The sequence below is a fragment of the Oryctolagus cuniculus genome, chromosome 2, assembly GCF_964237555.1.
Source record: "Oryctolagus cuniculus chromosome 2, mOryCun1.1, whole genome shotgun sequence".
Lineage (NCBI taxonomy): Eukaryota > Metazoa > Chordata > Mammalia > Lagomorpha > Leporidae > Oryctolagus > Oryctolagus cuniculus.
This window is the reverse complement of record NC_091433.1, coordinates 21,858,747-21,872,223: the sequence shown is the minus strand read 5'-3', so window position 1 is coordinate 21,872,223 and position 13,477 is coordinate 21,858,747. Positions and strand designations below refer to the sequence as shown.

At 41.6% G+C, this 13,477-nt stretch overlaps 1 protein-coding gene across 4 annotated transcripts in view; it reads right to left on the bottom strand.

Moving 5' to 3' along the window:
• The window catches only part of STIM2 (stromal interaction molecule 2), a 175,480-nt gene that overhangs the window by 96,385 nt on the left and 65,618 nt on the right, over nt 1-13,477 (bottom strand). For all 4 annotated transcript variants that reach the window (XM_002709383.5, XM_008274823.4, XM_070068117.1 and 1 more), the window contains exon 2: nt 1,413-1,543. In XM_002709383.5, coding sequence (XP_002709429.3) covers nt 1,413-1,543 — 131 coding nt within the window. The remainder of the gene's footprint in view (nt 1-1,412; nt 1,544-13,477) is intronic.

Sequence of the window (13,477 nt, the reverse complement as noted above, 5' to 3'; positions counted from 1 at the left end):
TAGACAGGAAAGTTTATAAAAAAAAATGGACAGTCATTCTCAAAGTAAATGTTTTGAGCATCAAGAACCAACCATCAGCCGGCGCCATGGCTCACTAGGCTAATCCTCCGCCTGCAGCACCAGCACCCCGGGTTCTAGTCCCAGTTGGGGCGCCAGTTCTGTCCCCATTGCTCCTCTTCCAGTCCAGCTCTCTGCTGTGGCCCAGGAAGGCAATGGAGGATGGCCCAAGTCCCTGGGCCCTGCACCCACATGGGAGACCAGGAGGAAGCACCTGGCTCCTGGCTTCAGATCGGCGCAGCGTGCCGGCCGTAGCGGCCATCTCGGGGGGTGAATCAACGGAAGTAAGACCTTTCTCTCTGTCTCTCTCTCTCTCACTGTCTAACTCTGGCTGTCAAAAAGAAAAGAAAAGAACCAACCTTCAGAGAATGTCACTGATAGATTACAGTGATTATCAGAGGATGTCCCTGACATGTTACATTTCATAACAGTAAGGAAAATAATGTAACTTAGTACTACGTAAAAAAAGTCAAAGAGAAGTATTTCAACAGCAATGAATGCAACAGAGACTGAAGAGGCCTGAAAAATGACCAGGGAGTTGGTTAGAATGAGCCTACAGTCACAAAAAAGAACACTCTCTCCAGAGAAACTAAGAGAGAAATCTGACCCAGGAGGCAGATGGCAATGCTTAAAACCTAAACAGCAGGTTCAGCAAACAACTAGCAATGAACCACACCTCTTGGTTATCTGTGTCATGGATAATCTTCTCCCACATAGACTCTGAGCTTAGCCAAAGACATCCTTTAGTCCACTTGATATTGGCAAGCCGAGGCATGATAAGCACTTGCACATGGGGACCTGGCCTCCTGGAACACTACCACTTGGAAGCCAGCTGTCATGTGGTATGAAGCTTGAGCTGGTCTCCCGAATAATGACAGGTATGTAGAGAGAGATCACGGTATCAGGCTACGTTAGATAGTCCCATCCCAGTAGCTCCCCCATGACCTCAGTCTACACCTAAAGGAACAGAAAAACTGCCCAGCTGAGCGCAGTCAATCCACAGAATCAGAAGAGATATTAAACTGTTGTCACTTTAAGCTACTACATTTTGGTGTAGTTTGTAAAGTAGCAATAGATAACTGACGCAGTCAGCAAAGGATATACATTTGAGAAATCCGGAAATATGAGTGAAGACTTTTTTAGCAAGCTAGGAAGACTATTCTATAGATGGAGGTGGGGAGGACAGGGCAGGGAGCACAGTGTAAACAGAGGATGAAATTTAAACTTAAAAAATCAAAACTAAAGATGTTGGAGATGAAACAGTTGAGTCATACTGAGGACTAAAGGGAAAACTTGAGACTAGCAGCTCTGTCACTCTGCTCTAAGAGAAAATCAGGAGAAAGTTTTCCACCTACTTCATCACTTTCATCTACTTCAATCCCCCCGTCCTTGTCGTCATCCATTTGTTTATGTATTGTTTGAAGAGCTTCCAGACTAAATCTATCTTCTTCTGTAAAGCACGGTGGGCTCAGGGACATGCAGGGATCTGAAACACAGGAAAGAGCAATCAGTTACTGCCAGATACCAACTCAGGCTGCAGTCAGAGAATGCAACTGAAAAGAAAAAACACCAATTGAACTTCAAACTAAGAGGCTTGAAAAAGTACAGCATTCTTCACATATAACGTATAACGTATGAACACAACTGACTGAAAGTAAATAATCCAGTTCTAATACTAGCCTACTACAACCAGGAGTCACATCCAGAACCTTCCACATCTTAAACCACTTCTTCTTACACAACTCATTATTCAATTACTATTCTTCCCCAAAGTCACATGCTATCCCCCTACAAACTAAAAAAGCACAGAATATAAGGTACTATTTTTTAAAATCCAGTTTAATTAAAATGTAAGTGCAAAAAAAAAAACACAATAAAACAGATTAGTCACAACTCCATTTTTCATTTTCTATTTGAGATGACAGAGATAATCCAAGAGTGTAGTATACACATAGTTTTGTGGTTTTTTTTAAAGATTTATTTACTGGGGCCGGCATAGTAATGTAGCAGGTAAAGCTGCCATCTGCAGTGCCAGCATCCCATATGGGCACCAGTTCCTATCCCGGTTGCGCCACTTCCAAGATTGATTGATTGATTTGAAAGTCAGAGTTCACTCCCCAATTGGCCACAATGGCCAAAGCTGCGCTGATCCAATGCCAGGAGCCAGGAGCTTCTTCTGGGCTTCCTACAAGGGTGCAGGGGCCAAGGACTTGGGCCATCTTCTACTGCTTTCCCAGGCCATAGCAGAGAGCTGGATGGGAAATGGAGCAGCCGGGACTCAAACCAGCATCCATATGGGATGGGCTTTACCCACTATGCCACAGTGCCGGCCCTCTAGTACACACATCAGTTTTTAAAATACATATACATATAACTTCTTAGGTTAAACATAAAACAACAAAAGAAAAAAACTAATTTTTTTTATCTTGGTATTTGTTTTCCTTAATATACTGGTGAAAACTCCTCCTCTGGAATATATGGGAATTTTCATATATAGAATGTCAAAATTAACACATTAGAGAGCATGCAATACTTTTCAATGGCTTAAACTCAAATTGACAGGACTACTTCTTATTGACATAACTAGTAACCAACTCACAGACCATAATGGAAAAGTACTGCCAAGTCTCTCTCACTCCCAGTCAGGCCAGTAGACTGACAAATTCCAGGAACTACCTTGACATCCTTTTATTTACTTATATGTTTCTTTGAGAGGCAGACAATGGACAGACACAGCTCCCATCCACTGGCTCATTCTTCCAAATCTCTTCAATGGCCAGGGTTTGGTCAGGCTAGAAACTCCATCCAGGTGCCCCATATGGGTGGCAGAGGCCCAACTACTTGAGCCATCGCCTGTTGATTCCCAGGGTATGCACTGCAGGAAGTTGGAATAGAGGGCAGGGTTGGGATTCAAACCCTGGCACCCCATTATTAGAAGTGGGCATCGCAAGCAGGATTTTAACCTCTATACCAAATACATTCCCCAATAAAATCCTTTCAAAATGCTATCAGAAGCAAACATTTTGCCTAATAGTTAATACACCCATGTCCCATATCAGAGTGCCTGGGTTTGATATCCGACTCCCACTCCTGCTCCAGCTCCCTGCCAATGCAAACCCTGGATGACAGACAGGAGATGATGGCTCAAGCAGTTGGGTTCCTGATACCCATTTAGGAGACCTGGATTGAGTCTCTGGCTACCAGTTTCAGTCCAACACAGCCCAGGCTTGGGGCATTGTGGACATATGGCAAATGAACTAGCAAATAGAAGCATACTCTCTCCCTCTCAAATAAATAAATTAAATAAGCAACTTCTGAAACAACAAAATGTCATCAGAACCACATGTATGCGGGGCCTTGGAAACTTCATGGAAAATGCATATTATGAAAAAACTGTGCATGGCCGGCGCTGCAGCTCAATAGGCTAATCCTCCACCTACAGTGCCGGCACACTGGGTTCTAGTCCCGGTTGGGGCACCGGATTCTGTCCCAGTTGCCCTCTTCCAGGCCAGCTCTCTGCTATGGCCCGGGAGTGCAGTGGAGGATGGCCCAAGTCCTTGGGCCCTGTGCCTGCATGGGAGACCAGGAGAAGCACCTGGCTCCTGCCTTCGGATCAGTGCGGTGCGCCGGCCACAGCACACCGGCCACGGCGGCCATTGGAGGGTGAACCAACGGCAAAAGGAAGACCTTTCTCTCTGTCTCTCTCTCTCTCTCACTGTCCACTCTGCCTGTCAAAAAAAAAAAAAAAAAAAAAAGAAACTGCATGGATTTCAAAGTGTTTCTGCAACAAAATGAATAGGTTTTCATTTCATTTTTCCTTTTATTTCAAGAAATAATATGACCTCAAAGTTCAATGCGGTTAACATAGACAGGTATTAGCCAGTTAAGTTATTTCATCATCAATAGTTAAAAACCTGGTATACTTTGGACCCTGTTAGGAAATGTCATCACTAAACTGTGGAAAAATCATTTGCCCTGTGTCTTAGCTACCTCACGTCTAAAATAAAGCAAGTAGATCAGATGCTTACTAAGGTCTACCACAGCTAAAAGTGCCCAACAACATCTAGGAGAGGCCGCTATGGCACAGCAGGTTAAAGCCATGGCCAGCAGTGCTGGCATTCCATATGGACACTAGTTCAAGTCCCACCTGTTCCACTTCCAATCCAGCTCCCTGTTACTATGCCTGGAAAGCAGCAGGAGATGGCCCAAATACTTGGGCCCCTGTACCCACATGGGAGACCTAAAGAAGCTCCTGGCTCCTGGCTTTAGTCTAGCCCAGCTCTGGTCATTGAGGCCATTTGGGGAGTGAACCAACAGATAGAAGATCTCTCTCTCCCTATAAATTCTGCTTTTAAATAAATATATAAATCTAAAAAAAAAAAGTCACAGGATTGAAATTTTATTACATCTTTATTTTCAAATCATTCTACTAAATCCTAACATAATGCTAGATTTTCTCAATCTTTCATTGCTATGTTTCGTTCAATACTTAAACTTACAAAAGGGAAGAGACTTTGTTCTTTCATTTCTCACATTTTCCTAATACCCAAGACATGGCTGGGTGTATTTTAGATCTCTGATGAAATTCGATTACTTCACACATTAACTGATTCACAACTTCTAGGCTTCTATATTGTGCAAGGTAGCAACAGGCACGAAGAATTGAAGCAATAATAAGATATCCTGGACTCCAGAAAAGGTCACAGTCTACTGAGAAAGAAGTTGTGTAGACACTAGGATATACTGTAAAATACTTCTGAGTGCAGTGCCCTGGCTTGAATGTTAATCCCCAGCACAATAGCATCAGGAGGCAGGGCCTCCAGGCCAGTGGAACCCCACCCCCCAGTGATCACCGGCCTGAGCTGCCAATCGGATCTGCTGCTCCTTCTTTCAAGCTCTCATGCCCTTCACGCGAGATGGTGCAGGGAGGCCTCTGCCAGATGCCAGCTCCCTAATATTGGAATTCCCAGGCTCCAGAACAGTGAAAAACAAATTTCTACTGTTTGTAAATTATTCAGTGTGTGGTATTCTGATACTCCAGCACAAAGCAGGTTAAGAAGGCAGGCAGGCAATCGGCCTAATGGTTAAGATGCTGGTTGAGATGCCCACAACCTACACTGGAGTTTCAAATCACAGCTCTGCTCACAATTCCAGCTTCCTGTTAATGTGCACCCTGAGAGGCAGCAGGTTACGGCTCCGGTAGTTGCGTCCCTGCCACCCACATGGGAGACCTGGATTAGGGTCCCAATTCATAGCATTTGGGGAATGAAACAATGACTCTAAAATAAATACACACACACACACACACACACACACAAGCATTTTGTTTTAAATGGACTAAGACACAAAGTATTACAAGAACACAGAAAAAAGGCACCCAATACAAACTGTGAAACAGAAATCTGTAAAGATAACTAGAGGTAAATTTGAGTTTTAAATGATCTGTAGTCAGAAGACCATGCCTAGAAAAAGAAGCATTTCATGTTCAATAACAAAAAAATAAAACCATGGAACATGCAGAGAAATGCAAGTGGCTGGAGTCCAGAAATGTAGCGAAGTATTAAGAGATGCGTTAGAGGCTAGATCTCCCAAAGCAGTTTCACATACTAAGGAATTTGGGTTTTTATTCTGCAGATTTTGGGAACTCAATGAAGGGACTAACCCAACCAGATTCATTACAGAAAGGTCTGGTGACAGTGGAAGATAGATGAGAGGAAGACAAGACTGAGTGGCACAGCTGTGGGAAAGAGCTGCAGTAATCCCATGCCTCTGAGGAATGGAGAAGGCAGATGATGAAGACAGTTCTAGGACTTGGGGTTTGGCCAAGTTGGAGCAGCAGAAGCAAAGACAGGAGATGAAGATACAGCAAGGGCGATCCATTTCTCCACGTAAGCTACCATGACTTATGGTCTAGAAATCTCCATTAGAACAGTTGTCAGTTCTGAACTCTATTACATATTCTACTCTGCTTTTTCATTTCTTTTCCCTTCTAGGTTAACTGAGTACAAGTGATCACTTTAACTCAGATTCACTGGCTTAAATTTCTTTTAAAATATACAACCTAGGGGTCAGTGTTGTGGTATAGTGGGTAAACCACCACCTGCAGCTGCCAGCACCCCATATGGGTGCTGGTTTGAGTCCTGGCTGCTCCATTTCCAATCCAGCTCCCTGCTAATGTGCCTGGGAAAGTCACAGAACATGGCCCAAGTCCTTGGGCCCCTGCACACCTGTGGGAGACCTGGAAGAAACACCTGGCTCCTGGAGTGAACCAACAGATGGAAGATCTACCTCTCTCTCTCTCTCTCTCTCTCTCTCTCTCTGCCTCTGCCTTTTTATGTAACTCTTTCAAATAAAATAAATACATCTTTTAAAAATATATATTTATACAACCTATTATAAAAGAGCTGTGCCTATAATGTACCTGGTATAATGGTTTTAAAGACAACTGCTAAAATATCAAAACTATTCTCATATGACAGTATTTCACAGACACCTATTAGCTACCCAAAATGTGCCAGTGCTCACCATGTACTCCACCCCTAGAATATTTTGTCATTTAAACAAAGCCCTTCCTTCCTTTAACCATGAATTGAAGAGCCCTGTTATAATGTGCCAGGCCCTGGGCCAGGTGCTGGGCACACAATGCACCAACTAAGACAAATTTCCTCCCCCACTGCCCTCATCGTGTGCCAAGATATGGGCAAGCTTTCTCTGGACTGACAGCAGCATTTTGCACTGAGGAAAACGAATCAGATGCAACAGAAACTGACTTAGCCAAAGGCAGCAATCAAAACCTTTATTAAATTCCACCTTGTTTTTCCTCTGTTCAAAGCCAAAAAGTCGAGTCATCAGAATAGTTTAATGACTATTAAAATGATTTCGCTTAATGGGAAAAATTTACATTCTAGAAGACAATGCTATTTTACACACACATAATTTAATCCCTGCAAATGACTCTGGGGCAAGTATTAACTCCATTTTTAAGGCGAAAGAATGTGATTGATGAGTAACATGCTTAAGATCACACCTCCAGAAATGAAATCTTGAATTCTAAACAAGTCTTCTAGACTTCAAATTCATGCTCAAGTCAGTGAAGTGAACATAAATAGGTCAGTGTCACAGTGTTGCAGAATAAAATAGAGATTGCCAGGACATGGCATAAATGTGTCCCATGGGAGGGTACACTAGACACTTCCGGAATGATGTTCACAATCCAAAATATTTGTGTATATCCATATTTCTTTACCTTTCCTTTTGATAATATATCTCCACTTCAATTCAAACTACCCTTAAACAAAATATTTTAAGTAAACTATTTTGTATCATAACCTTACCCTGAACATCCCGCACCCACGTGGGAGACTCGGATGAAGCTCCTGACTCCTGGCTTCAGCCAGCGCTTCCAACCATCTGAGGAGTTAATCAATAGATGGAAGATCTCTCTCTCTCTCTCTCTTTCTTTCTCTGTAACTCTTTCAAAGTAAATAAACCTTTTAAAAATAATAATGAAATAGCCTTCCCCTTTACCCCCTACTTGCTCTGTTCTTCTCCATAGCACATTATCACTGGGCACTCTTCATTTCTGCTTCACCATCTAACTCCCACCTATAGCAAACCAGGAGCCACAGGCTGTGTTATCACTCCTCATTCCATAGTGCCTAAATAAGTGCTGAAGTAACACTAGTTACTGAACTGCTTACCTAACTGACTTTCCATTTATTACAAATATTTGGGAGAGACAAGTCCTTCAAGAAATTACTTGGCTGATCAAAAAACTAAGATGTAGAAACTGACAATAAAGCTCTTCACGTCTCTATGGCACTGCAGTTAAATCTCAAGTGGTCAGCAGAATCCTTGTAACACTATACCTCTGTTTAAAACTATTCAGTGCTTCCCTACAGCCTAGAGTACAACATCTAACCACTGTCAAATAATATTTTTAACCACATACTAAACAAAATATACAAAATAATAACGAAGGGGCTGTAAGATATTTAAGACAGTCTTCCTCAAGGCTCATGTTCTAGAAGATAAAAAATCCATGAGCTCAAGGATTAAGGTTGGTTTACTGATTACTACAAACTGCTACTGTATGTAAGTGCTTCCATTATCCATATGCTTATTACTACACATTACTATACCTAGTAAGTAATTTACCTCTCTTACATGAAAGCAATTGTATTTTCAGTGGCCTCATAAAAGAGAAATTGGATTTTACTCAGTGCAGGTCAAAAAAAGGGAAAACAAGCATAAACTCAAGCAGGAATCAAGAACTCCAAAACCCTAGAACCACGTAGTACCCTGAGGCTATTTGACTGCAAGCCTGAAGGTACTCTTCTCCCCCACTCCCCACTGCTGCTGCCTGTGAGTGGACGGCGGCAGGACAAGGATGTGCAGTGTCTGCAGCTCACAGGCGAGATTCACACAGCAAAGAATTGTCCCCTGTTTTGCCAAGAGTACTTCCCAGTGGGAGGAAGAAAACACCAGGGCAAGTTCCGGTGGCAAAGCAATAGGATGAGAATCTGTAAAGCCTGCCTTGTGGATACCAGTCAGTGAAGCAGAGATCATCAGTAAGAGAAACCTAAAACAGTCCAGTGTTGACTGTGACATGACGAAACGTGCAACAGGAAAAAAATTAAATTACCTTATATTTTGTGTAGTGCTTTCAAGTGTAAAAACGCTTTGCCAAGTACTTGATTTTGTTTTTTAAGTCTTCATTTTACTGAGAAATTTTAAGTCCATGGCAAAACTGAATAGAATATAAAGAAATAGCCCATATATCCCTGCAAATATGCAGCCTGCTCCATTATCAACATCTCCCACCACTCCCTGTAACTGAGGAACCTACTCTGACACATCAGGATGACGCACAGTCTACAGCCTAGAGTGAGGTCCACTCTTTGTGCTGAACACCTCATGGACTTGGACAAATTTATAATGACATGTACCCCATTACAATATCACATAGCAGTTTCACTGCCCCAGAAGCCCTCTCTACTCCACCTATTCTCCCACCACCCTCTACCAAACCCCAGCAACTGCTGTTTTTGCTGTCTCCATGGTATTGCCTTTTCTAGAACGTCATATTAGAATCGTTGCATGTAGCCTTTCAGATTGGCTTCTTTCTCTCAGTAATGTACGTTTACATTTTCTCCATGTTTTCTCATGGCTTGATAGCACATTTCTTTTTAGCACTAGGTAATATTCCACTGTCTCAATGTGTGACTGTTTATCCATTCACCTAATGAAGGACTTCCTGGTAGCTTTCACATTTTGCCATTATGAATAAATCTGCTATAAACATCCATGTACAGGTTTTTTTATGGACATAATTTTCCAACTTCCTTGTATAAATACAAGAGATGCAAGCACTAGATCATATGGTAAGAATATGCTTAGTTTTGTTAGGAAACTACCAGACTTCCAAGAGGTTGTATCTTTTCACATCCCCACCACTGAAGGAAGAGCTCCTGCTGCTCCACACCGTCACCTCCAGTTGGTGATGCCATGTTCTGCTTTTTGGCCACACTAAGAGGTGTGTGTTTTTACCACTGCTTAAACTGGCATTTCCCTGACGACATAGCATTTGCAGAAGCTTTTCATATGCTTATCTGCCATCTGCATACCACCTTTGGTAAGACAGTCTTATTTTAATCTAGAGATACATGTTTGCTCTCAAAGAATGCCTTCCACAACAGCCCAGGCAGGAAATTATAGAACGCAAACTACAGAACTGCCAGTAAGTGTTTAAAATAAAAAAGGTCAGGCTGAAGTGACACCTGAAAGGCAACAATTATGCTGGTATTTCAGGCCTACAAGTCATGTAGGTAAAACAAAGGTTTACTTCTATTTGGCTGAGCCAAGCCAAATGACACACAGCCACAAAGTACATCAACTGTGGTTCCAGTAAGCCTCCGCCAGAGGAGTAAATATGCCACATTCTATATTTTGTCACCCCAGTCAACTGACACATGGAGGGAATGCAGTTTAGAAACATAAAAAGATTAAGAGCTTAAGAAAAAAAGTGAAGCTGAAATAAGTAGTTGCAACCCTTGGAGTTAACTTACTTCTCATAAACCTTGGAAGTCAGCAGATTTCCTGCAGAAAGGAACAGCCAAGAATGGGAGCCAGGTGACTCTTAATCACAAACCAATGACTCCAGCCCCCTAGCAGAGTAGAACATCATGCGCTGCCAAGAACGTGCAGGCTTCCCACAATGGCAACTATTTACAAACCGCATGATTGGGATTGCCTTAATTACCACTACTGAGAAAAAGGTTGAAAACAACTACTGTTTATATTTATTATTTCCACTAATAGTGCAAGCGTTTATCAAATTGAATACTTCAATCTGAATATTTTCAGAGTAAATTTTCTCTAAAATCTTCAGAGAAAATTCTTTGTTGTAATTTTTTGATATAGTGAAGATCTGACTCAAATGCAAGCGGACAGTGAACATCTTCCTTCTCTTCTGATATCCTGTCTAGGACAGAATTACTCTATATTCCAATATCTAGCATACCTCAAACATCCAGCACATAATAGAATTAAGAAGTATTGCTCAAAACATATAGAAAATAAATATAGTCAAAACAAGGTGGATGCACTTTTTGCGAGAGGAGATTCCAAGTATTACCCATTATAGCAACTGGTACCCACTGGCAGCCTTCAAACCAGGAGCTTACATGCCAGACAAGAAACAAGAAAGTGCTCACAGGATAGGTAATACACAATGCCACAAGCAGGCTGCTATAAAAACGTAGGCAGAGGGCTCTGGGACCTAATAGCTCTAGGATTTTTGAAAAGTTCAATGGGTAAAGGACACAGAACTTACCAACAATGGGCTGGAAACCATGGCTGGTGTATGTGATTATGGCTCATGAGCTATTTCTCTCATGAGCAGAAAAGAAAAGGCCTTACTGAAAACTCCTGACCCATGACTGCCTCTCCAGAGCTCTCAATCTCTGTAATCAGGACCTTGTGCAAAAACTACTTTTAATTTACCTGCACCCCAGGAAAAAGAAAGGCATCTTCCTTGATCATTAGCTAAAAATTCTCCGTAAAAAACTGCCAAGCTCATCTATACCTTCCCAATGCTTTAAATAGATGATCTCATACAAACTCAGTTAATCAGGTTTCTTCCTCCTTTCCAGGGGCATTTTTAAATTTACCAACTTCTGATCTGATTCTTTTATTCCTGTTTATTCCCTGACCTCACCATCCCTACCACCACCACCACCCTCACCAAGCAACAAAAGTTCCTGCTAATCTCAGAGGCTCTCTAAAGGTAGAAATTAGAAGGCAAAGCCCTTGCCTCAAAACTATCTTAATATACAGTGGCTTTACCAACACACTCCTTGACCCAAAAAATGTCCACATTTACATTCATGCTTAGCCAATATTCTCCCTCAGTGCGTGTAAGAGTCTTCATATAACAATCTCTCAACTGATAGCTACTAGAAACCAGTAATATGTCTATAACAGTGTGCATCTGTTGGCTGTGAGGAAAATAACTGTTGACCAGGTGCAAAAAAGTAAACAAGGGTGTGCACACACATCCTGACTCATAGTTTTCTAAGATGATGAAACATTTTTCCTGAAAAAAAAAATTCTTTTTTAAAAAAAGAGGATTTGGGCACGCACAGAACCACAGAAGCAATTCCCAACTTTTCTACAAAGATCACAAAAATCCCATTGAATATACAACTGCAAATCCAATGTGAAATAACGAGTAACCAAGATAAAGTGATAGCTCTTGGAACAATACATGGATTTGCTTCTCAGTGCAAGAACTTAACAATCATGTAAAGTAAAATTAAGACTGGAATTTTACAGATGAGAAAGAACATTCTATGAGGGAAAATACATCTTTGAATTCATGCTCACTCTATTACTTACCGAATAACTTCAGGAAACTTTTTTAACCTCTGTAAAGTGTAACAGCAAATATGCAGGTGTGTTAAAGATAGAACTAAATGCAATGCCTATATATAAAACACCTAACAGTGTGTAGCACATATTTGGAACTTAACGGATACCCACTGTTATCATCCATAGCACTTAGCTAACAAATGGCACAAAAGGAATGCAATGATAAAGCTTCTGAAATCTAAGCGTAGTCCTTTGTATTACTATTACCTTAAGCTACTCTCAAAAAAATATGTTTAATTAGATGACCTCTAAATAACATTTGACTAAGTCCAAAGCCAAATACATCCTAAAATACAAAGAGAAAGAGAAAAGAGAACATTTCCTGTGTAACTACCATATAAAACACTAACTGGGTACTTTACTTGATTTCCAAATTCAAGCAGTCTCAACAATCCTACTGTGTTAGTGTCATATTTATGATGAATAAATCAAGATTCTCATAAAGTTATTTGCTCAAGGTCATATAGCTGTTTTGTTGAAAGTCTATCCAACTCTGTCCAAATTCAAAAATGTTTCCTGCAACCCACAAAATACCCAAAAAAATTTTTTTCCTAGCTTTAAAAGTACCAAAAAGGGGGGCTGGCAATCTGGCACAGCGGGTGAAGTCCCTGCCTACAGCACTGGCACCCAACATGGGCGCTAGTTAAAGTCCCAGATGTTCCACCTCCAATCCAGCTCTCTGCTAATATGCCTGGGAAAGAAGTGGAAGATGGCCCAAGTGCTTGGGCCCCTGTACCCATATGAGAGATGCAGAAGAAGCTCCTGGCTTCTGGCTCTGTACCAGCCAGCTCTGGCCACTTGGAAAGTGAACCAGTAGATGTAAGATGTCACTCTGTCTCTCCCTCCCTCCCTCTCTCTCTCTCAACTCTGCCTTTCAAATAAATAAATCTTAAAGAAAAAATAATCGTACCCAAAAAAAGAATATTCTGAAAGCAGGGCCACTGTTGTGGCATAGCAGTTTAAGCTGATGCTTACAAGGCCAGCATCCCAAGTCCCAGTGCTTGTTTAACACCCAGCTACTGTGCTTCTGACCCTACTAACATGCCTGTGAAGGCAGAAGATGGTCCAACTGCTTAGACTCCTGCCAACCACGTGGAAGACCTGGATGGCGTTCTTGGATCCTGACTCCTGCCTTTGGCCTGGGCTAGACCTGGAAGGATCTGGGGAATGAGCCAATGAGCCAGCAGATGGAAGATCTCAATGCCAATCTTTCTCTCTTTCTCTATCTCCCCTTTCTCTCTGTCATTCTGTCTCTCACATAAAGAAATCTTAAAAAAAAAAAAAAAGAAAGAAAGAAAAGAATATTCTGAAAGCTAATTCCAAAACAGGAATTCTAAAAGCAGATTCATTAAAAGTATCACATAGGAACAGCCATTTAACACAGTAGGTATTATGCACATTTACCAACTCAGAGTGCCTGGTTCAGTTTCCATATGTGGCTCCTGACTCCAGCTTCCCATACATGCAGATCCTAGGAAGCAGCAGTGAT